This window comes from Eucyclogobius newberryi, unplaced genomic scaffold (genome assembly GCF_026437365.1).
Source record: "Eucyclogobius newberryi isolate DKJ021-1_F unplaced genomic scaffold, fEucNew1.0.hap1 SCAF_18, whole genome shotgun sequence".
Lineage (NCBI taxonomy): Eukaryota > Metazoa > Chordata > Actinopteri > Gobiiformes > Gobiidae > Eucyclogobius > Eucyclogobius newberryi.
In genome coordinates, this window is record NW_027315812.1 from 1,241,411 (window position 1) to 1,262,061 (window position 20,651).

General features: G+C 53.0%; 1 protein-coding gene across 1 annotated transcript in view; it reads left to right on the plus strand.

Annotated features, from left to right (window-relative positions):
- clvs2 (clavesin 2) overlaps window positions 1-20,651 on the plus strand; it is a 112,810-nt gene that overhangs the window by 51,576 nt on the left and 40,583 nt on the right. The window contains exon 4 of the mRNA XM_072451252.1: window positions 6,912-7,086. Within this exon, the coding sequence (XP_072307353.1) occupies window positions 6,912-7,086 (175 nt within the window). The remainder of the gene's footprint in view (window positions 1-6,911; window positions 7,087-20,651) is intronic.

Genomic DNA, 20,651 nt, shown 5'->3' on the forward strand with positions numbered 1-20,651 from the left:
TCTCCTCCTCAGACTCACCTCTCTCCTCCTCAGACTCACCTCCTCTCTGCTCCTCAGACTCACCTCCTCTCTCCTCCTCAGACTCACCTCCTCTCCTCCTCAGACTCACCTCTTCTCTGCTCCTCAGACTCACCTCTCTCCTCCTCAGACTCACCTCCTCTCTGCTCCTCAGACTCACCTCCTCTCTCCTCCTCAGACTCACCTCCTCTCTGCTCCTCAGACTCACCTCCTCTCTCCTCCTCAGACTCACCTCCTCTCTGCTCCTCAGACTCACCTCTCTCCTCCTCAGACTTACCTCTCTCCTCCTCAGACTCACCTCTCTCCTCCTCAGGCTCACCTCCTCTCTCCTCCTCAGACTCACCTCTCTCCTCCTCAGACTCGCCTCCTATCTGCTCCTCAGACTCTGACCTCCTCTCTCCTCCTCACTCACCTCCTCTCTCCTCCTCGGACTCACCTCCTCAGACTCACCTCCTTTCTCCTCCTCAGACTCACCTCCTCTCTCCTCCTCAGACTCACCTCCTCTCTGCTCCTCAGACTCACCTCCTCTCTCCTCCTCAGACTCACCTCCTCTCTCCTCCTCACACTCACCTCCTCTCTCCTCCTCAGACTCACCTCCTCTTTTCTCCTCACTCACCTCTCTCCTCCTCAGACTCACCTCCTCTCACCTCCTGAGACTCACCTCCTCTCTGCTCCTCAGACTCACCTCCTCTCTGCTCCTCAGACTCACCTCGCTCCTCCTCAGACTCACCTCTCTCCTCCTCAGACTCACCTCTCTCCTCCTCAGACTAACCTCCTCTCTCCTCCTCAGACTCACCTCCTCTCTCCTCCTCAGACTCACCTCCTCTCTGCTCCTCAGACTTGCCTCTCTTCCTCTCTGCTCCTCAGACTCACCTCCTCTCTCCTCCTCAGACTCACCTCCTCTCTGCTCCTCAGACTCACCTCCTCTCTGCTCCTCAGACTCACCTCCTCTCTGCTCCTCAGACTCACCTCCTCTCTGCTCCTCAGACTCACCTCCTCTCTGCTCCTCAGACTCACCTCCTCTCTGCTCCTCGGACTCACCTCCTCTCTCCTCCTCAGACTCACCTCCTCTCTGCTCCTCAGACTCACCTCCTCTCTGCTTCTCAGACTCACCTCCTCTCTCCTCCTCAGACTCACCTCCTCTCTGCTCCTCAGACTCGCCTCCTCTCTCCTCCTCAGACTCGCCTCCTCTCTGCTCCTCAGACTCGCCTCCTCTCTCCTCCTCAGACTCACCTCCTCTATCCTCCTCAGACTCACCTCCTCTCTCCTCAGACTCATCTCCTCTCTCCTCCTCAGACTCACCTCCTCTCTGCTCCTCAGACTCGCCTCTCTTCCTCTCTGCTCCTCAGACTCACCTCCTCTCTCCTCCTCAGACTCACCTCCTCTCTCCTCCTCAGACTCACCTCCTCTCCCCTCCTCAGACTCACCTCCTCTCTCCTCCTCAGACTCACCTCTCTGCTCCTCAGACTCACCTCCTCTCTCCTCCTCAGACTCACCTCCTCTCTGCTCCTCAGACTCACCTCCTCTCTCCTCCTCAGACTCACCTCCTTTCTCCTCCTCAGACTCACCACTCACCTCCTCAGACTCACCTCCTCAGACTCACCTCCTCTCTCCTCCTCAGACTCACCTCCTTTCTCCTCCTCAGACTCACCACTCACCTCCTCAGACTCACCTCCTCAGACTCACCTCCTCAGACTCACCTCCTCTCTCCTCCTCAGACTCACCTCCTCTCTGCTCCTCAGACTCACCTCCTCTCTCCTCCTCAGACTCACCTCTCTCCTCCTCAGACTCACCTCCTCTCTCCTCAGACTCACCTCCTCTCTCCTCCTCAGACTCACCTCCTCTCTGCTCCTCAGACTCGCCTCTCTTCCTCTCTGCTCCTCAGACTCACCTCCTCTCTCCTCCTCAGACTCACCTCTCTCCTCCTCAGACTCGCCTCCTCTCTGCTCCTCAGACTCACCTCCTCTTTGCTCCTCACTCACCTCTCTCCTCCTCAGACTCACCTCCTCAGACTCACCTCCTTTCTCCTCCTCAGACTCACCTCCTCTCTCCTCCTCAGACTCACCTCCTCTCTGCTCCTCAGACTCACCTCCTCTCTCCTCCTCAGACTCACCTCCTCTCTCCTCCTCAGACTCACCTCCTCTCTCCTCCTCAGACTCACCTCCTCTTTGCTCCTCACTCACCTCTCTCCTCCTCAGACTCACCTCCTCTCACCTCCTCAGACTCACCTCCTCAGACTCACCTCCTCTCTGCTCCTCAGACTCACCTCGCTCCTCCTCAGACTCACCTCTCTCCTCCTCAGACTCACCTCCTCTCTCCTCCTCAGACTCACCTCCTCTGTTCCTCAGACTTGCCTCTCTTCCTCTGCTCCTCAGACTCACCTCCTCTCTCCTCCTCACCTCCTCTCTGCTCCTCAGACTCACCTCCTCTCTGCTCCTCAGACTCACCTCCTCTCTCCTCCTCAGACTCACCTCCTCTCTGCTCCTCAGACTCGCCTCTCTTCCTCTCTGCTCCTCAGACTCACCTCCTCTCTCCTCCTCAGACTCACCTCCTCTCTCCTCCTCAGACTCACCTCCTCTCTCCTCCTCAGACTCACGTCCTCTTTGCTCCTCACTCACCTCTCTCCTCCTCAGACTCACCTCCTCTCACCTCCTCAGACTCACCTCCTCAGACTCACCTCCTCTCTGCTCCTCAGACTCACCTCGCTCCTCCTCAGACTCACCTCTCTCCTCCTCAGACTCACCTCCTCTCTCCTCCTCAGACTCACCTCCTCTGTTCCTCAGACTTGCCTCTCTTCCTCTGCTCCTCAGACTCACCTCCTCTCTCCTCCTCACCTCCTCTCTGCTCCTCAGACTCACCTCCTCTCTCCTCCTCAGACTCACCTCCTCTCTGCTCCTCAGACTCACCTCTTTGCTCCTCAGACTCACCTCCTCTCTCCTCCTCAGACTCACCTCCTCTCTCCTCCTCAGACTCACCCCCTCTCTGCTCCTCAGACTTGCCTCTCTTCCTCTCTGCTCCTCAGACTCACCTCCTCTCTCCTCCTCAGACTCACCTCCTCTCTGCTCCTCAGACTCACCTCCTCTCTCCTCCTCAGACTCACCTCCTCTCTCCTCCTCAGACTCACCTCCTCTCTGCTCCTCACTCACCTACTCTCTCCTCCTCAGACTCACCTCTCTCTCCTCCTCAGACTCACCTCTCTCTCCTCCTCAGACTCACCTCTCTCCTCCTCAGACTCACCTCCTCTCTGCTCCTCAGACTCACCTCCTCTCTCCTCCTCAGACTCACCTCCTCTCCTCCTCAGACTCACCTCTTCTCTGCTCCTCAGACTCACCTCTCTCCTCCTCAGACTCACCTCCTCTCTGCTCCTCAGACTCACCTCCTCTCTCCTCCTCAGACTCACCTCCTCTCTGCTCCTCAGACTCACCTCCTCTCTCCTCCTCAGACTCACCTCCTCTCTGCTCCTCAGACTCACCTCTCTCCTCCTCAGACTTACCTCTCTCCTCAGACTCACCTCTCTCCTCCTCAGGCTCACCTCCTCTCTCCTCCTCAGACTCACCTCTCTCCTCCTCAGACTCGCCTCCTATCTGCTCCTCAGACTCTGACCTCCTCTCTCCTCCTCACTCACCTCCTCTCTCCTCCTCGGACTCACCTCCTCAGACTCACCTCCTTTCTCCTCCTCAGACTCACCTCCTCTCTCCTCCTCAGACTCACCTCCTCTCTGCTCCTCAGACTCACCTCCTCTCTCCTCCTCAGACTCACCTCCTCTCTCCTCCTCACACTCACCTCCTCTCTCCTCCTCAGACTCACCTCCTCTTTTCTCCTCACTCACCTCTCTCCTCCTCAGACTCACCTCCTCTCACCTCCTGAGACTCACCTCCTCTCTGCTCCTCAGACTCACCTCCTCTCTGCTCCTCAGACTCACCTCGCTCCTCCTCAGACTCACCTCTCTCCTCCTCAGACTCACCTCCTCTCTCCTCCTCAGACTCACCTCCTCTCTGCTCCTCAGACTTGCCTCTCTTCCTCTCTGCTCCTCAGACTCACCTCCTCTCTCCTCCTCAGACTCACCTCCTCTCTGCTCCTCAGACTCACCTCCTCTCTGCTCCTCAGACTCACCTCCTCTCTGCTCCTCAGACTCACCTCCTCTCTGCTCCTCAGACTCACCTCCTCTCTGCTCCTCGGACTCACCTCCTCTCTCCTCCTCAGACTCACCTCCTCTCTGCTCCTCAGACTCACCTCCTCTCTGCTTCTCAGACTCACCTCCTCTCTCCTCCTCAGACTCACCTCCTCTCTGCTCCTCAGACTCGCCTCCTCTCACCTCCTCAGACTCGCCTCCTCTCTGCTCCTCAGACTCGCCTCCTCTCTCCTCCTCAGACTCACCTCCTCTATCCTCCTCAGACTCACCTCCTCTCTCCTCAGACTCATCTCCTCTCTCCTCCTCAGACTCACCTCCTCTCTGCTCCTCAGACTCGCCTCTCTTCCTCTCTGCTCCTCAGACTCACCTCCTCTCTCCTCCTCAGACTCACCTTCTCTCTCCTCCTCAGACTCACCTCCTCTCCCCTCCTCAGACTCACCTCCTCTCTCCTCCTCAGACTCACCTCTCTGCTCCTCAGACTCACCTCCTCTCTCCTCCTCAGACTCACCTCCTCTCTGCTCCTCAGACTCACCTCCTCTCTCCTCCTCAGACTCACCTCCTTTCTCCTCCTCAGACTCACCACTCACCTCCTCAGACTCACCTCCTCAGACTCACCTCCTCTCTCCTCCTCAGACTCACCTCCTTTCTCCTCCTCAGACTCACCACTCACCTCCTCAGACTCACCTCCTCAGACTCACCTCCTCAGACTCACCTCCTCTCTCCTCCTCAGACTCACCTCCTCTCTGCTCCTCAGACTCACCTCCTCTCTCCTCCTCAGACTCACCTCTCTCCTCCTCAGACTCACCTCCTCTCTCCTCAGACTCACCTCCTCTCTCCTCCTCAGACTCACCTCCTCTCTGCTCCTCAGACTCGCCTCTCTTCCTCTCTGCTCCTCAGACTCACCTCCTCTCTCCTCCTCAGACTCACCTCTCTCCTCCTCAGACTCGCCTCCTCTCTGCTCCTCAGACTCACCTCCTCTTTGCTCCTCACTCACCTCTCTCCTCCTCAGACTCACCTCCTCAGACTCACCTCCTTTCTCCTCCTCAGACTCACCTCCTCTCTCCTCCTCAGACTCACCTCCTCTCTGCTCCTCAGACTCACCTCCTCTCTCCTCCTCAGACTCACCTCCTCTCTCCTCCTCAGACTCACCTCCTCTCTCCTCCTCAGACTCACCTCCTCTTTGCTCCTCACTCACCTCTCTCCTCCTCAGACTCACCTCCTCTCACCTCCTCAGACTCACCTCCTCAGACTCACCTCCTCTCTGCTCCTCAGACTCACCTCGCTCCTCCTCAGACTCACCTCTCTCCTCCTCAGACTCACCTCCTCTCTCCTCCTCAGACTCACCTCCTCTGTTCCTCAGACTTGCCTCTCTTCCTCTGCTCCTCAGACTCACCTCCTCTCTCCTCCTCACCTCCTCTCTGCTCCTCAGACTCACCTCCTCTCTGCTCCTCAGACTCACCTCCTCTCTCCTCCTCAGACTCACCTCCTCTCTGCTCCTCAGACTCGCCTCTCTTCCTCTCTGCTCCTCAGACTCACCTGCTCTCTCCTCCTCAGACTCACCTCCTCTCTGCTCCTCAGACTCACCTCCTCTTTGCTCCTCACTCACCTCTCTCCTCCTCAGACTCACCTCCTCAGACTCACCTCCTTTCTCCTCCTCAGACTCACCTCCTCTCTCCTCCTCAGACTCACCTCCTCTCTGCTCCTCAGACTCACCTCCTCTCTCCTCCTCAGACTCACCTCCTCTCTCCTCCTCAGACTCACCTCCTCTCTCCTCCTCAGACTCACCTCCTCTTTGCTCCTCACTCACCTCTCTCCTCCTCAGACTCACCTCCTCTCACCTCCTCAGACTCACCTCCTCAGACTCACCTCCTCTCTGCTCCTCAGACTCACCTCCTCTCTGCTCCTCAGACTTGCCTCTCTTCCTCTCTGCTCCTCAGACTCACCTCCTCTCTGCTCCTCAGACTCACCTCCTCTCTGCTCCTCGGACTCACCTCCTCTCTCCTCCTCGGACTCACCTCCTCTCTGCTCCTCAGACTCACCTCCTCTCTGCTCCTCAGACTCACCTCCTCTCTGCTCCTCAGACTCACCTCCTCTCTGCTCCTCAGACTCACCTCTCTCATCCTCAGACTCACCTCCTCTCTGCTCCTCAGACTCACCTCCTCTCTCCTCCTAGGACTCACCTCCTCTCTGCTCCTCAGACTCACCTCCTCTCTGCTCCTCAGACTCACCTCCTCTCTGCTCCTCAGACTCACCTCCTCTCTCCTCCTCAGACTCACCTCCTCTCTGCTCCTCAGACTCGCCTCCTCTCTGTTCCTCAGACTCGCCTCTCTTCCTCTCTGCTCCTCAGACTCACCTCCTCTCTCCTCCTCAGACTCACCTCCTCTCTCCTCCTCAGACTCACCTCCTCTCTGCTCCTCAGACTCACCTCTCTCCTCCTCAAAATCACCTCCTCTCTGCTCCTCAGACTCACCTCCTCTCTCCTCCTCAGACTCACCTCCTCTCTGCTCCTCAGACTCACCTCTCTGCTCCTCAGACTCACCTACTCTCTGCTCCTCAGACTCACCTCCTCTCCCCTCCTCAGACTCACCTCCTCTCTGCTCCTCAGACTCACCTCCTCTCTCCTCAGACTTACCTCCTCTCCTCCTCAGACTCACCTCCTCTCTCCTCCTCAGACTTACCTCCTCTCCTCCTCAGACTCACCTCTCTCCTCCTCAGACTCACCTCCTCTCTGCTCCTCACTCACCTCCTCTCTCCTCCTCAGACACTCCTTCATGGACATCCTCAGAGCGATCCTCCTCTCTCTGGAGGTGCTGATAGAAAACCCGGAGCTCCAGGTGAACGGCTTCATCCTGATCATCGACTGGAGCAACTTCTCCTTCAAACAAGCCTCAAAGCTCACGCCCAACGTGCTGCGGCTCGCCATCGAGGGGCTGCAGGTACGCCCAGGAGGAGCAGGAGGAGGACATGCAGGAGGAAGACATGCAGGAAGATCCTCACGTTCTCCTCATCAGTCTTTGCTCCTCCTCCTCATGAGTCTTTGCTCCTCCTCCTCATGAGTCTTTGCTCCTCCTCCTCATGAGTCTTTGCTCCTCCTCCTCATGAGTCTTTGCTCCTCCTCATGAGTCTTTGCTCCTCCTGATGAGTCTTTGCTCCTCCTCATGAGTCTTTTCTCCTCCTCATGAGTCTTTGGTCCTCCTCATGAGTCTTTGCTCCTCCTCCTCATGAGTCTTTGCTCCTCCTCCTCATGAGTCTTTGCTCCTCCTCCTCATGAGTCTTTGCTCCTCCTCCTCATGAGTCTTTGCTCCTCCTCATGAGTCTCTGCTCCTCCTCATGAGACTTTGCTCCTCCTCCTCATGAGACTTTGCTCCTCCTCCTCATGAGTCTTTGCTCCTCCTTCATTATGAGTCTTTGCTCCTCCTCATGAGACTTTGCTCCTCCTCCTCATGAGTCTTTGCTCCTCCTCCTCATGAGTCTTTGCTCCTCCTCATGAGTCTTTGCTCCTCCTCCTCATGAGTCTTTGCTCCTCCTCCTCATGAGTCTTTGCTCCTCCTCCTCATGAGTCTTTGCTCCTCCTCCTCATGAGTCTTTGCTCCTCCTCTTCATCAGTCTTTGCTCCTCCTCCTCATGAGTCTTTGCTCCTCCTTTTCATGAGTCTTTGCTCCTCCTCATGAGTCTTTGCTCCTCCTCATGAGTCTTTGCTCCTCCTGATGAGTCTTTGCTCCTCCTCATTAGTCTTTTCTCCTCCTCATGAGTCTTTGCTCCTCCTCATGAGTCTTTGCTCCTCCTCATGAGTCTTTGCTCCTCCTCCTCATGAGTCTTTGCTCCTCCTCCTCATGAGTCTTTGCTCCTCCTCCTCATGAGTCTTTGCTCCTCCTCATGAGACTTTGCTCCTCCTCCTCATGAGACTTTGCTCCTCCTCCTCATAAGTCTTTGCTCCTCCTTCATTATGAGTCTTTGCTCCTCCTCATGAGACTTTGCTCCTCATCATGAGTCTTTGCTCCTCCTCCTCATGAGTCTTTGCTCCTCCTCCTCATGAGTCTTTGCTCCTCCTCATGAGACTTTGCTCCTCCTCATAAGTCTTTGCTTCTCCTTCATTATGAGTCTTTGCTCCTCCTCATCATGAGTCTTTGCTCCTCCTCCTCATGAGTCTTTGCTCCTCCTCTTCATGAGTCTTTGCTCCTCCTCTTCATGAGTCTTTGCTCCTCCTCCTCATGAGTCTTTGCTCCTCCTCCTCATGAGTCTTTGCTCCTCCTCCTCATGAGTCTTTGCTCCTCCTCCTCATGAGTCTTTGCTCCTCCTCCTCATGAGTCTTTGCTCCTCCTCTTCATGAGTCTTTGCTCCTCCTCATGAGTCTTTGCTCCTCCTCCTCATGAGTCTTTGCTCCTCCTCCTCATGAGTCTTTGCTCCTCCTCATGAGTCTTTGCTCCTCCTCCTCATGAGTCTTTGCTCCTCCTCATGAGTCTTTGCTCCTCCTCCTCATGAGTCTTTGCTCCTCCTCCTCATGAGTCTTTGCTCCTCCTCCTCATGAGTCTTTGCTCCTCCTCCTCATGAGTCTTTGCTCCTCCTCTTCATCAGTCTTTGCTCCTCCTCCTCATGAGTCTTTGCTCCTCCTTTTCATGAGTCTTTGCTCCTCCTCATGAGTCTTTGCTCCTCCTGATGAGTCTTTGCTCCTCCTCATTAGTCTTTTCTCCTCCTCATGAGTCTTTGCTCCTCCTCATGAGTCTTTGCTCCTCCTCATGAGTCTTTGCTCCTCCTCCTCATGAGTCTTTGCTCCTCCTCCTCATGAGTCTTTGCTCCTCCTCCTCATGAGTCTTTGCTCCTCCTCATGAGACTTTGCTCCTCCTCCTCATGAGACTTTGCTCCTCCTCCTCATAAGTCTTTGCTCCTCCTTCATTATGAGTCTTTGCTCCTCCTCATGAGACTTTGCTCCTCATCATGAGTCTTTGCTCCTCCTCCTCATGAGTCTTTGCTCCTCCTCCTCATGAGTCTTTGCTCCTCCTCATGAGACTTTGCTCCTCCTCATAAGTCTTTGCTTCTCCTTCATTATGAGTCTTTGCTCCTCCTCATCATGAGTCTTTGCTCCTCCTCCTCATGAGTCTTTGCTCCTCCTCTTCATGAGTCTTTGCTCCTCCTCTTCATGAGTCTTTGCTCCTCCTCCTCATGAGTCTTTGCTCCTCCTCCTCATGAGTCTTTGCTCCTCCTCCTCATGAGTCTTTGCTCCTCCTCCTCATGAGTCTTTGCTCCTCCTCCTCATGAGTCTTTGCTCCTCCTCTTCATGAGTCTTTGCTCCTCCTCATGAGTCTTTGCTCCTCCTCCTCATGAGTCTTTGCTCCTCCTCCTCATGAGTCTTTGCTCCTCCTCATGAGTCTTTGCTCCTCCTGATGAGACTTTGCTCCTCCTCCTCATGAGTCTTTGCTCCTCCTCCTCATGAGTCTTTGCTCCTCCTCCTCATGAGTCTTTGCTCCTCCTCATGAGTCTTTGCTCCTCCTCATGAGACTTTGCTCCTCCTCCTAATGAGACTTTGCTCCTCCTCCTTATGAGTCTTTGCTCCTCCTTCATTATGAGTCTTTGCTCCTCCTCATGAAACTTTGCTCCTCCTCCTCATGAGTCTTTGCTCCTCCTCCTCATGAGTCTTTGCTCCTCCTCCTCATGAGTCTTTGCTCCTCCTCCTCATGAGTCTTTGCTCCTCCTCCTCATGAGTCTTTGCTCCTCCTCTTCATGAGTCTTTGCTCCTCCTCTTCATGAGTCTTTGCTCCTCCTCCTCATGAGTCTTTGCTCCTCCTCCTCATGAGTCTTTGCTCCTCCTCCTCATGAGTCTTTGCTCCTCCTCCTCATGAGTCTTTGCTCCTCCTCCTCATGAGTCTTTGCTCCGCCTCCTCATGAGTCTTTGCTCCTCCTCTTCATGAGTCTTTGCTCCTCCTCCTCATGAGTCTTTGCTCCTCCTCATGAGTCTTTGCTCCTCCTCCTCATGAGTCTCCTCCTCCTCATGAGTCTTTGCTCCTCCTCCTCATGAGACTTTGCTCCTCCTCCTCATGAGTCTTTGCTCCTCCTCCTCATGAGTCTTTGCTCCTCCTCCTGAGTCTTTGCTCCTCCTCCTCATGAGTCTTTGCTCCTCCTCTTCATGAGTCTTTGCTCCTCCTCCTCATGAGTCTTTGCTCCTCCTCCTCATGAGTCTTTGCTCCTCCTCCTCATGAGTCTTTGCTCCTCCTCCTCATGAGTCTTTGCTCCTCCTCCTGATGAGTCTTTGCTCCTCCTCATTAGTCTTTTCTCCTCCTCATGAGTCTTTGCTCCTCCTCATGAGTCTTTGCTCCTCCTCATGAGTCTTTGCTCCTCCTCCTCATGAGTCTTTGCTCCTCCTCCTCATGAGTCTTTGCTCCTCCTCCTCATGAGTCTTTGCTCCTCCTCCTCATGAGACTTTGCTCCTCCTCCTCATGAGTCTTTGCTCCTCCTCCTCATGAGTCTTTGCTCCTCCTCCTCATGAGTCTTTGCTCCTCCTCCTCATGAGACTTTGCTCCTCCTCCTCATGAGTCTTTGCTCCTCCTCCTCATGAGTCTTTGCTCCTCCTCCTCATGAGTCTTTGCTCCTCCTCTTCATGAGTCTTTGCTCCTCCTCCTCATGAGTCTTTGCTCCTCCTCCTCATGAGTCTTTGCTCCTCCTCCTCATGAGTCTTTGCTCCTCCTCCTCATGAGTCTTTGCTCCTCCTCATGAGTCTTTGATCCTCCTCCTCATGAGTCTTTGCTCCTCCTCCTCATGAGTCTTTGCTCCTCCTCCTCATGAGTCTTTGCTCCTCCTCCTCATGAGTCTTTGCTCCTCCTCTTCATGAGTCTTTGCTCCTCCTCATGAGTCTTTGCTCCTCCTCTTCATGAGTCTTTGCTCCTCCTCTTCATGAGTCTTTGCTCCTCCTCCTCATGAGTCTTTGCTCCTCCTCCTCATGAGTCTTTGCTCCTCCTCCTAATGAGTCTTTGCTCCTCCTCCTCATGAGTCTTTGCTCCTCCTCTTCATGAGTCTTTGCTCCTCCACATGAGTCTTTGCTCCTCCTCCTCATGAGTCTTTGCTCCTCCTCCTCCTCATGAGTCTTTGCTCCTCCTCCTCATGAGTCTTTGCTCCTCCTGATGAAACTTTGCTCCTCCTCCTCATGAATCTTTGCTCCTCCTCCTCATGAGTCTTTGCTCCTCCTCCTCATGAGTCTTTGCTCCTCCTCCTCATGAGTCTTTGCTCCTCCTCCTCATGAGTCTTTGCTCCTCCTCCTCATGAGTCTTTGCTCCTCCTCCTCATGAGTCTTTGCTCCTCCTCATGAGTCTTTGCTCCTCCTCCTAATGAGACTTTGCTCCTCCTCCTCATGAGTCTTTGCTCCTCCTCCTCATGAGTCTTTGCTCCTCCTCTTCATGAGTCTTTGCTCCTCCTCATGAGTCTTTGCTCCTCCTCATGAGTCTTTGCTCCTCCTCCTCATGAGTCTTTGCTCCTCCTCCTCATGAGTCTTTGCTCCTCCTCCTCATGAGTCTTTGCTCCTCCTCTTCATGAGTCTTTGCTCCTCCTCATGAGTCTTTGCTCCTCCTCCTCATGAGTCTTTTCTCCTCCTCCTCATGAGTCTTTGCTCCTCCTCCTCATGAGTCTTTGCTCCTCCTCATGAGTCTTTGCTCCTCCTCCTCCTCATGAGTCTTTGCTCCTCCTCCTCATGAGTCTTTGCTCCTCCTCCTCATGAGTCTTTGCTCCTCCTCCTCATGAGTCTTTGCTCCTCCTCCTCATGAGTCTTTGCTCCTCCTCCTCATGAGTCTTTGCTCCTCCTCATGAGTCTTTGCTCCTCCTCCTCATGAGTCTTTGCTCCTCCTCCTCATGAGTCTTTGCTCCTCCTCCTCATGAGTCTTTGCTCCTCCTCCTCATGAGTCTTTGCTCCTCCTCCTCATGAGTCTTTGCTCCTCCTCCTCATGAGTCTTTGCTCCTCCTCCTCATGAGTCTTTGCTCCTCCTCCTCATGAGTCTTAGCTCCTCCTCTTCATGAGTCTTAGCTCCTCCTCTTCATGAGTCTTAGCTCCTCCTCTTCATGAGTCTTAGCTCCTCCTCTTCATGAGTCTTTGCTCCTCTTCATGAGTCTTTGCCCCTCCTCATGAGTCTTTGCTCCTCCTCATGAGTCTTTGCTCCTCCTCCTCATGAGTCTTTGCTCCTCCTCCTCATGAGTCTTTGCTCCTCCTCCTCCTCATGTGTCTTTGCTCCTCCTCTTCATGAGTCTTTGCTCCTCCTCATGAGTCTTTGCTCCTCCTCATGAGTCTTTGCTCCTCCTGATGAGTCTTTGCTCCTCCTCCTCATGAGTCTTTGCTCCTCCTCCTCATGAGTCTTTGCTCCTCCTCCTCATGAGTCTTTGCTCCTCCTCCTCATGAGTCTTTTCTCCTCCTCATGAGTCTTTGCTCCTCCTCCTCATGAGTCTTTGCTCCTCCTCCTCATGAGTCTTTGCTCCTCCTCCTCATGAGTCTTTGCTCCTCCTCCTCATGAGTCTTTGCTCCTCCTCATGAGACTTTGCTCCTCCTCCTCATGAGACTTTGCTCCTCCTCCTCATAAGTCTTTGCTCCTCCTTCATTATGAGTCTTTGCTCCTCCTCATGAGACTTTGCTCCTCATCATGAGTCTTTGCTCCTCCTCCTCATGAGTCTTTGCTCCTCCTCCTCATGAGTCTTTGCTCCTCCTCATGAGACTTTGCTCCTCCTCCTCATGTGACTTTGCTCCTCCTCATAAGTCTTTGCTCCTCCTTCATTATGAGTCTTTGCTCCTCCTCATGAGACTTTGCTCCTCCTCATAAGTCTTTGCTCCTCCTTCATTATGAGTCTTTGCTCCTCCTCATCATGAGTCTTTGCTCCTCCTCCTCATGAGTCTTTGCTCCTCCTCCTCATGAGTCTTTGCTCCTCCTCTTCATGAGTCTTTGCTCCTCCTCTTCATGAGTCTTTGCTCCTCCTCCTCATGAGTCTTTGCTCCTCCTCCTCATGAGTCTTTGCTCCTCCTCCTCATGAGTCTTTGCTCCTCCTCCTCATGAGTCTTTGCTCCTCCTCATGAGTCTTTGCTCTTCCTCCTCATGAGTCTTTGCTCCTCCTCCTCATGAGTCTTTGCTCCTCCTCATGAGTCTTTGCTCCTCCTCCTCATGAGTCTTTGCTCCTCCTGATGAGACTTTGCTCCTCCTCCTCATGAGTCTTTGCTCCTCCTCCTCATGAGTCTTTGCTCCTCCTCCTCATGAGTCTTTGCTCCTCCTCATGAGTCTTTGCTCCTCCTCATGAGACTTTGCTCCTCCTCCTAATGAGACTTTGCTCCTCCTCCTTATGAGTCTTTGCTCCTCCTTCATTATGAGTCTTTGCTCCTCCTCATGAAACTTTGCTCCTCCTCCTCATGAGTCTTTGCTCCTCCTCCTCATGAGTCTTTGCTCCTCCTCCTCATGAGTCTTTGCTCCTCCTCCTCATGAGTCTTTGCTCCTCCTCTTCATGAGTCTTTGCTCCTCCTCTTCATGAGTCTTTGCTCCTCCTCTTCATGAGTCTTTGCTCCTCCTCATGAGTCTTTGCTCCTCCTCATGAGTCTTTGCTCCTCCTCCTCATGAGTCTTTGCTCCTCCTCCTCATGAGTCTTTGCTCCTCCTCCTCATGAGTCTTTGCTCCGCCTCCTCATGAGTCTTTGCTCCTCCTCTTCATGAGTCTTTGCTCCTCCTCCTCATGAGTCTTTGCTCCTCCTCATGAGTCTTTGCTCCGCCTCCTCATGAGTCTTTGCTCCTCCTCTTCATGAGTCTTTGCTCCTCCTCCTCATGAGACTTTGCTCCTCCTCATCATGAGTCTTTGCTCCTCCTCTTCATGAGTCTTTGCTCCTCCTCCTCATGAGTCTTTGCTCCTCCTCATCATGAGTCTTTGCTCCTCCTCTTCATGAGTCTTTGCTCCTCCTCATGAGTCTTTGCTCCTCCTCTTCATGAGTCTTTGCTCCTCCTCCTCATGAGTCTTTGCTCCTCCTCCTCATGAGTCTTTGCTCCTCCTCCTCATGAGTCTTTGCTCCTCCTCCTCATGAGTCTTTGCTCCTCCTCCTAATGAGTCTTTGCTCCTCCTCCTCATGAGTCTTTGCTCCTCCTCTTCATGAGTCTTTGCTCCTCCACATGAGTCTTTGCTCCTCCTCCTCATGAGTCTTTGCTCCTCCTCCTCCTCATGAGTCTTTGCTCCTCCTCATGAGTCTTTGCTCCTCCTCCTCATGAGTCTTTGCTCCTCCTGATGAGACTTTGCTCCTCCTCCTCATGAATCTTTGCTCCTCCTCCTCATGAGTCTTTGCTCCTCCTCCTCATGAGTCTTTGCTCCTCCTCCTCATGAGTCTTTGCTCCTCCTCCTCATGAGTCTTTGCTCCTCCTCCTCATGTGTCTTTGCTCCTCCTCTTCATGAGTCTTTGCTCCTCCTCATGAGTCTTTGCTCCTCCTCATGAGTCTTTGCTCCTCCTCCTCCTCATGAGTCTTTGCTCCTCCTCCTCATGAGTCTTTGCTCCTCCTCCTCATGAGTCTTTGCTCCTCCTCCTCATGAGTCTTTGCTCCTCCTCCTCATGAGTCTTTGCTCCTCCTCCTCATGAGTCTTAGCTCCTCCTCTTCATGAGTCTTAGCTCCTCCTCTTCATGAGTCTTAGCTCCTCCTCTTCATGAGTCTTAGCTCCTCCTCCTCATGAGTCTTTGCTCCTCCTCCTCATGAGTCTTTGCTCCTCCTCTTCATGAGTCTTTGCTCCTCTTCATGAGTCTTTGCTCCTCCTCATGAGTCTTTGCTCCTCCTCTTCATGAGTCTTTGCTCCTCCTCATGAGTCTTTGCTCCTCCTCATGAGTCTTTGCTCCTCCTCCTCATGAGTCTTTGCTCCTCCTCCTCATGAGTCTTTGCTCCTCCTCATGAGTCTTTGCTCCTCCTCCTCATGAGTCTTTGCTCCTCCTGATGAGACTTTGCTCCTCCTCCTCATGAGTCTTTGCTCCTCCTCATGAGTCTTTGCTCCTCCTCATGAGTCTTTGCTCCTCCTCCTCATGAGTCTTTGCTCCTTCTCCTCATGAGTCTTTGCTCCTACTCATGAGTCTTTGCTCCTCCACCTCATGAGACTTTGCTCCTCCTCCTCATGAGTCTTTGCTCCTCCTTCATTATGAGTCTTTGCTCCTCCTCATGAGACTTTGCTCCTCCTCCTCATGAGTCTTAGCTCCTCCTCTTCATGAGTCTTAGCTCCTCCTCTTCATGAGTCTTTGCTCCTCCTCATGAGTCTTTGCTCCTCCTCCTCATGAGACTTTGCTCCTCCTCCTCATGAGTCTTTGCTCCTCCTCCTCATGAGTCTTTGCTCCTCCTCCTCATGAGTCTTTGCTCCTCCTCCTCATGAGTCTTTTCTCCTCCTCATGAGTCTTTGCTCCTCCTCCTCATGAGTCTTTGCTCCTCCTCCTCATGAGTCTTTGCTCCTCCTCCTGATGAGTCTTTGCTCCTCCTCATGAGTCTTTTCTCCTCCTCATGAGTCTTTGCTCCTCCTCATGAGTCTTTGCTCCTCCTCATGAGTCTTTGCTCCTCCTCCTCATGAGTCTTTGCTCCTCCTCATGAGTCTTTGCTCCTCCTCCTCATGAGACTTTGCTCCTCCTCCTCATGAGTCTTTGCTCCTCCTCCTCATGAGTCTTTGCTCCTCCTCCTCATGAGTCTTTGCTCCTCCTCCTCATGAGTCTTTGCTCCTCCTCCTCATGAGTCTTTGCTCCTCCTCCTCATGAGTCTTTGCTCCTCCTCCTCATGAGTCTTTGCTCCTCCTCCTCATGAGTCTTTGCTCCTCCTCTTCATGAGTCTTTGCTCCTCCTCTTCATGAGTCTTTGCTCCTCCTCCTCATGAGTCTTTGCTCCTCCTCCTCATGAGTCTTTGCTCCTCCTCCTCATGAGTCTTTGCTCCTCCTCCTCATGAGTCTTTGCTCCTCCTCCTCATGAGTCTTTGCTCCTCCTCTTCATGAGTCTTTGCTCCTCCTCATGAGTCTTTGCTCCTCCTCCTCATGAGTCTTTGCTCCTCCTCCTCATGAGTCTTTGCTCCTCCTCCTCATGAGTCTTTGCTCCTCCTCCTCATGAGTCTTTGCTCCTCCTCCTCATGAGTCTTTGCTCCTCCTCATGAGTCTTTGCTCCTCCTCATGAGTCTTTTCTCCTCCTCCTCATGAGTCTTTGCTCCTCCTCCTCATGAGTCTTTGCTCCTCCTCCTCATGAGTCTTTGCTCCGCCTCCTCATGAGTCTTTGCTCCTCCTCTTCATGAGTCTTTGCTCCTCCTCCTCATGAGTCTTTGCTCCTCCTCATGAGTCTTTGCTCCTCCTCCTCATGAGTCTCCTCCTCCTCATGAGTCTTTGCTCCTCCTCCTCATGAGACTTTGCTCCTCCTCCTCATGAGTCTTTGCTCCTCCTCCTCATGAGTCTTTGCTCCTCCTCCTGAGTCTTTGCTCCTCCTCCTCATGAGTCTTTGCTCCTCCTTTTCATGAGTCTTTGCTCCTCCTCCTCATGAGTCTTTGCTCCTCCTCCTCATGAGTCTTTGCTCCTCCTCCTCATGAGTCTTTGCTCCTCCTCCCCATGAGTCTTTGCTCCTCCTCATTAGTCTTTTCTCCTCCTCATGAGTCTTTGCTCCTCCTCATGAGTCTTTGCTCCTCCTCCTCATGAGTCTTTGCTCCTCCTCCTCATGAGTCTTTGCTCCTCCTCCTCATGAGACTTTGCTCCTCCCCCTCATGAGTCTTTGCTCCTCCTCCTCATGAGTCTTTGCTCCTCCTCCTCATGAGTCTTTGCTCCTCCTCATGAGTCTTTGCTCCTCCTCCTCATGAGACTTTGCTCCTCCTCCTCATGAGTCTTTGCTTCTCCTCCTCATGAGTCTTTGCTCCTCCTCCTCATGAGTCTTTGCTCCTCCTCTTCATGAGTCTTTGCTCCTCCTCATGAGTCTTTGCTCCTCCTCCTCATGAGTCTTTGCTCCTCCTCGTCACGAGTCTTTGCTCCTCCTCCTCACGAGTCTTTGCTCCTCCTCCTCATGAGTCTTTGCTCCTCCTCATGAGTCTTTGCTCCTCCTCCTCATGAGTCTTTGCTCCTCCTCCTCATGAGTCTTTGCTCCTCCTCCTCATGAGTCTTTGCTCCTCCTCATCATGAGTCTTTGCTCCTCCTCTTCATGAGTCTTTGCTCCTCCTCATGAGTCTTTGCTCCTCCTCTTCATGAGTCTTTGCTCCTCCTCCTCATGAGTCTTTGCTCCTCCTCCTCATGAGTCTTTGCTCCTCCTCCTCATGAGTCTTTGCTCCTCCTCCTAATGAGTCTTTGCTCCTCCTCCTCATGAGTCTTTGCTCCTCCTCTTCATGAGTCTTTGCTCCTCCACATGAGTCTTTGCTCCTCCTCCTCATGAGTCTTTGCTCCTCCTCCTCCTCATGAGTCTTTGCTCCTCCTCATGAGTCTTTGCTCCTCCTCCTCATGAGTCTTTGCTCCTCCTGATGAGACTTTGCTCCTCCTCCTCATGAATCTTTGCTCCTCCTCCTCATGAGTCTTTGCTCCTCCTCCTCATGAGTCTTTGCTCCTCCTCCTCATGAGTCTTTGCTCCTCCTCCTCATGAGTCTTTGCTCCTCCTCCTCATGTGTCTTTGCTCCTCCTCTTCATGAGTCTTTGCTCCTCCTCATGAGTCTTTGCTCCTCCTCATGAGTCTTTGCTCCTCCTCCTCCTCATGAGTCTTTGCTCCTCCTCCTCATGAGTCTTTGCTCCTCCTCCTCATGAGTCTTTGCTCTCCTCCTCATGAGTCTTTGCTCCTCCTCCTCATGAGTCTTTGCTCCTCCTCCTCATGAGTCTTAGCTCCTCCTCTTCATGAGTCTTAGCTCCTCCTCTTCATGAGTCTTAGCTCCTCCTCTTCATGAGTCTTAGCTCCTCCTCTTCATGAGTCTTAGCTCCTCCTCTTCATGAGTCTTAGCTCCTCCTCTTCATGAGTCTTTGCTCCTCCTCATGAGTCTTTGCCCCTCATGAGTCTTTGCTCCTCCTCCTCATGAGTCTTTGCTCCTCCTCCTCATGAGTCTTTGCTCCTCCTCTTCATGAGTCTTTGCTCCTCTTCATGAGTCTTTGCTCCTCCTCATGAGTCTTTGCTCCTCCTCTTCATGAGTCTTTGCTCCTCCTCATGAGTCTTTGCTCCTCCTCATGAGTCTTTGCTCCTCCTCCTCATGAGTCTTTGCTCCTCCTCCTCATGAGTCTTTGCTCCTCCTCATGAGTCTTTGCTCCTCCTCCTCATGAGTCTTTGCTCCTCCTGATGAGACTTTGCTCCTCCTCCTCATGAGTCTTTGCTCCTCCTCATGAGTCTTTGCTCCTCCTCATGAGTCTTTGCTCCTCCTCCTCATGAGTCTTTGCTCCTTCTCCTCATGAGTCTTTGCTCCTACTCATGAGTCTTTGCTCCTCCACCTCATGAGACTTTGCTCCTCCTCCTCATGAGTCTTTGCTCCTCCTTCATTATGAGTCTTTGCTCCTCCTCATGAGACTTTGCTCCTCCTCCTCATGAGTCTTAGCTCCTCCTCTTCATGAGTCTTAGCTCCTCCTCTTCATGAGTCTTAGCTCCTCCTCTTCATGAGTCTTAGCTCCTCCTCTTCATGAGTCTTTGCTCCTCCTCTTCATGAGTCTTTGCTCCTCCTCATGAGTCTTTGCCCCTCCTCATGAGTCTTTGCTCCTCCTCCTCATGAGTCTTTGCTCCTCCTCCTCATGAGTCTTTGCTCCTCCTCCTCATGAGTCTTTGCTCCTCCTCCTGATGAGTCTTTGCTCCTCCTCATGAGTCTTTTCTCCTCCTCATGAGTCTTTGCTCCTCCTCATGAGTCTTTGCTCCTCCTCATGAGTCTTTGCTCCTCCTCCTCATGAGTCTTTGCTCCTCCTCATGAGTCTTTGCTCCTCCTCCTCATGAGACTTTGCTCCTCCTCCTCATGAGTCTTTGCTCCTCCTCCTCATGAGTCTTTGCTCCTCCTCCTCATGAGTCTTTGCTCCTCCTCATGAGACTTTGCTCCTCCTCCTCATGAGACTTTGCTCCTCCTCCTCATGAGACTTTGCTCCTCATCATGAGTCTTTGCTCCTCCTCCTCATGAGTCTTTGCTCCTCCTCCTCATGAGTCTTTGCTCCTCCTCCTCATGAGTCTTTGCTCCTCCTCTTCATGAGTCTTTGCTCCTCCTCTTCATGAGTCTTTGCTCCTCCTCTTCATGAGTCTTTGCTCCTCCTCTTCATGAGTCTTTGCTCCTCCTCCTCATGAGACTTTGCTCCTCCTCCTCATGAGTCTTTGCTCCTCCTCCTAATGAGTCTTTGCTCCTCCTCCTCATGAGTCTTTGCTCCTCCTCTTCATGAGTCTTTGCTCCTCCTCATGAGTCTTTGCTCCTCCTCCTCATGAGTCTTTGCTCCTCCTCCTCATGAGTCTTTGATCCTCCTCCTCATGAGTCTTTGCTCCTCCACCTCATGAGTCTTTGCTCCTCCTCATGAGTCTTTGCTCCTCCTCCTCATGAGTCTTTGCTCCTCCTCCTCATGAGTCTTTGCTCCTCCTCCTCATGAGTCTTTGCTCCTCCTCATCATGAGTCTTTGCTCCTCCTCATCATGAGTCTTTGCTCCTCCTCTTCATGAGTCTTTGCTCCTCCTCCTCATGAGTCTTTGCTCCTCCTCCTCATGAGACTTTGCTCCTCCTCCTCATGAGTCTTTGCTCCTCCTCCTCATGAGTCTTTGCTCCTCCTCCTCATGAGTCTTTGCTCCTCCTCATGAGTCTTTGCTCCTCCTCCTCATGAGACTTTGCTCCTCCTCATGAGTCTTTGCTCCTCCTTCATTATGAGTCTTTGCTCCTCCTCATGAGACTTTGCTCCTCATCATGAGTCTTTGCTCCTCCTCCTCATGAGTCTTTGCTCCTCCTCCTCATGAGTCTTTGCTCCTTCTCTTCATGAGACTTTGCTCCTCCTCTTCATGAGTCTTTGCTCCTCCTCTTCATGAGTCTTTGCTCCTCCTCTTCATGAGTCTTTGCTCCTCCTCCTCATGAGTCTTTGCTCCTCCTCCTCATGAGTCTTTGCTCCTCCTCCTCATGAGTCTTTGCTCCTCCTCCTCATGAGTCTTTGCTCCTCCTCATGAGTCTTTGCTCCTCCTCCTCATGAGTCTTTGCTCCTCCTGATGAGACTTTGCTCCTCCTCCTCATGAATCTTTGCTCCTCCTCCTCCTCATGAGTGTTTGCTCCTCCTCCTCATGAGTCTTTGCTCCTCCTCATGAGTCTTTGCTCCTCCTCATGAGACTTTGCTCCTCCTCCTAATGAGACTTTGCTCCTCCTCCTCATGAGTCTTTGCTCCTCCTCCTCATGAGTCTTTGCTCCTCCTCTTCATGAGTCTTTGCTCCTCCTCATGAGTCTTTGCTCCTCCTCCTCATGAGTCTTTGCTCCTCCTCCTCATGAGTCTTTGCTCCTCCTCCTCATGAGTCTTTGCTCCTCCTCATGAGTCTTTGCTCCTCCTCCTCATGAGTCTTTGCTCCTCCTCTTCATGAGTCTTTGCTCCTCCTCATGAGTCTTTGCTCCTCCT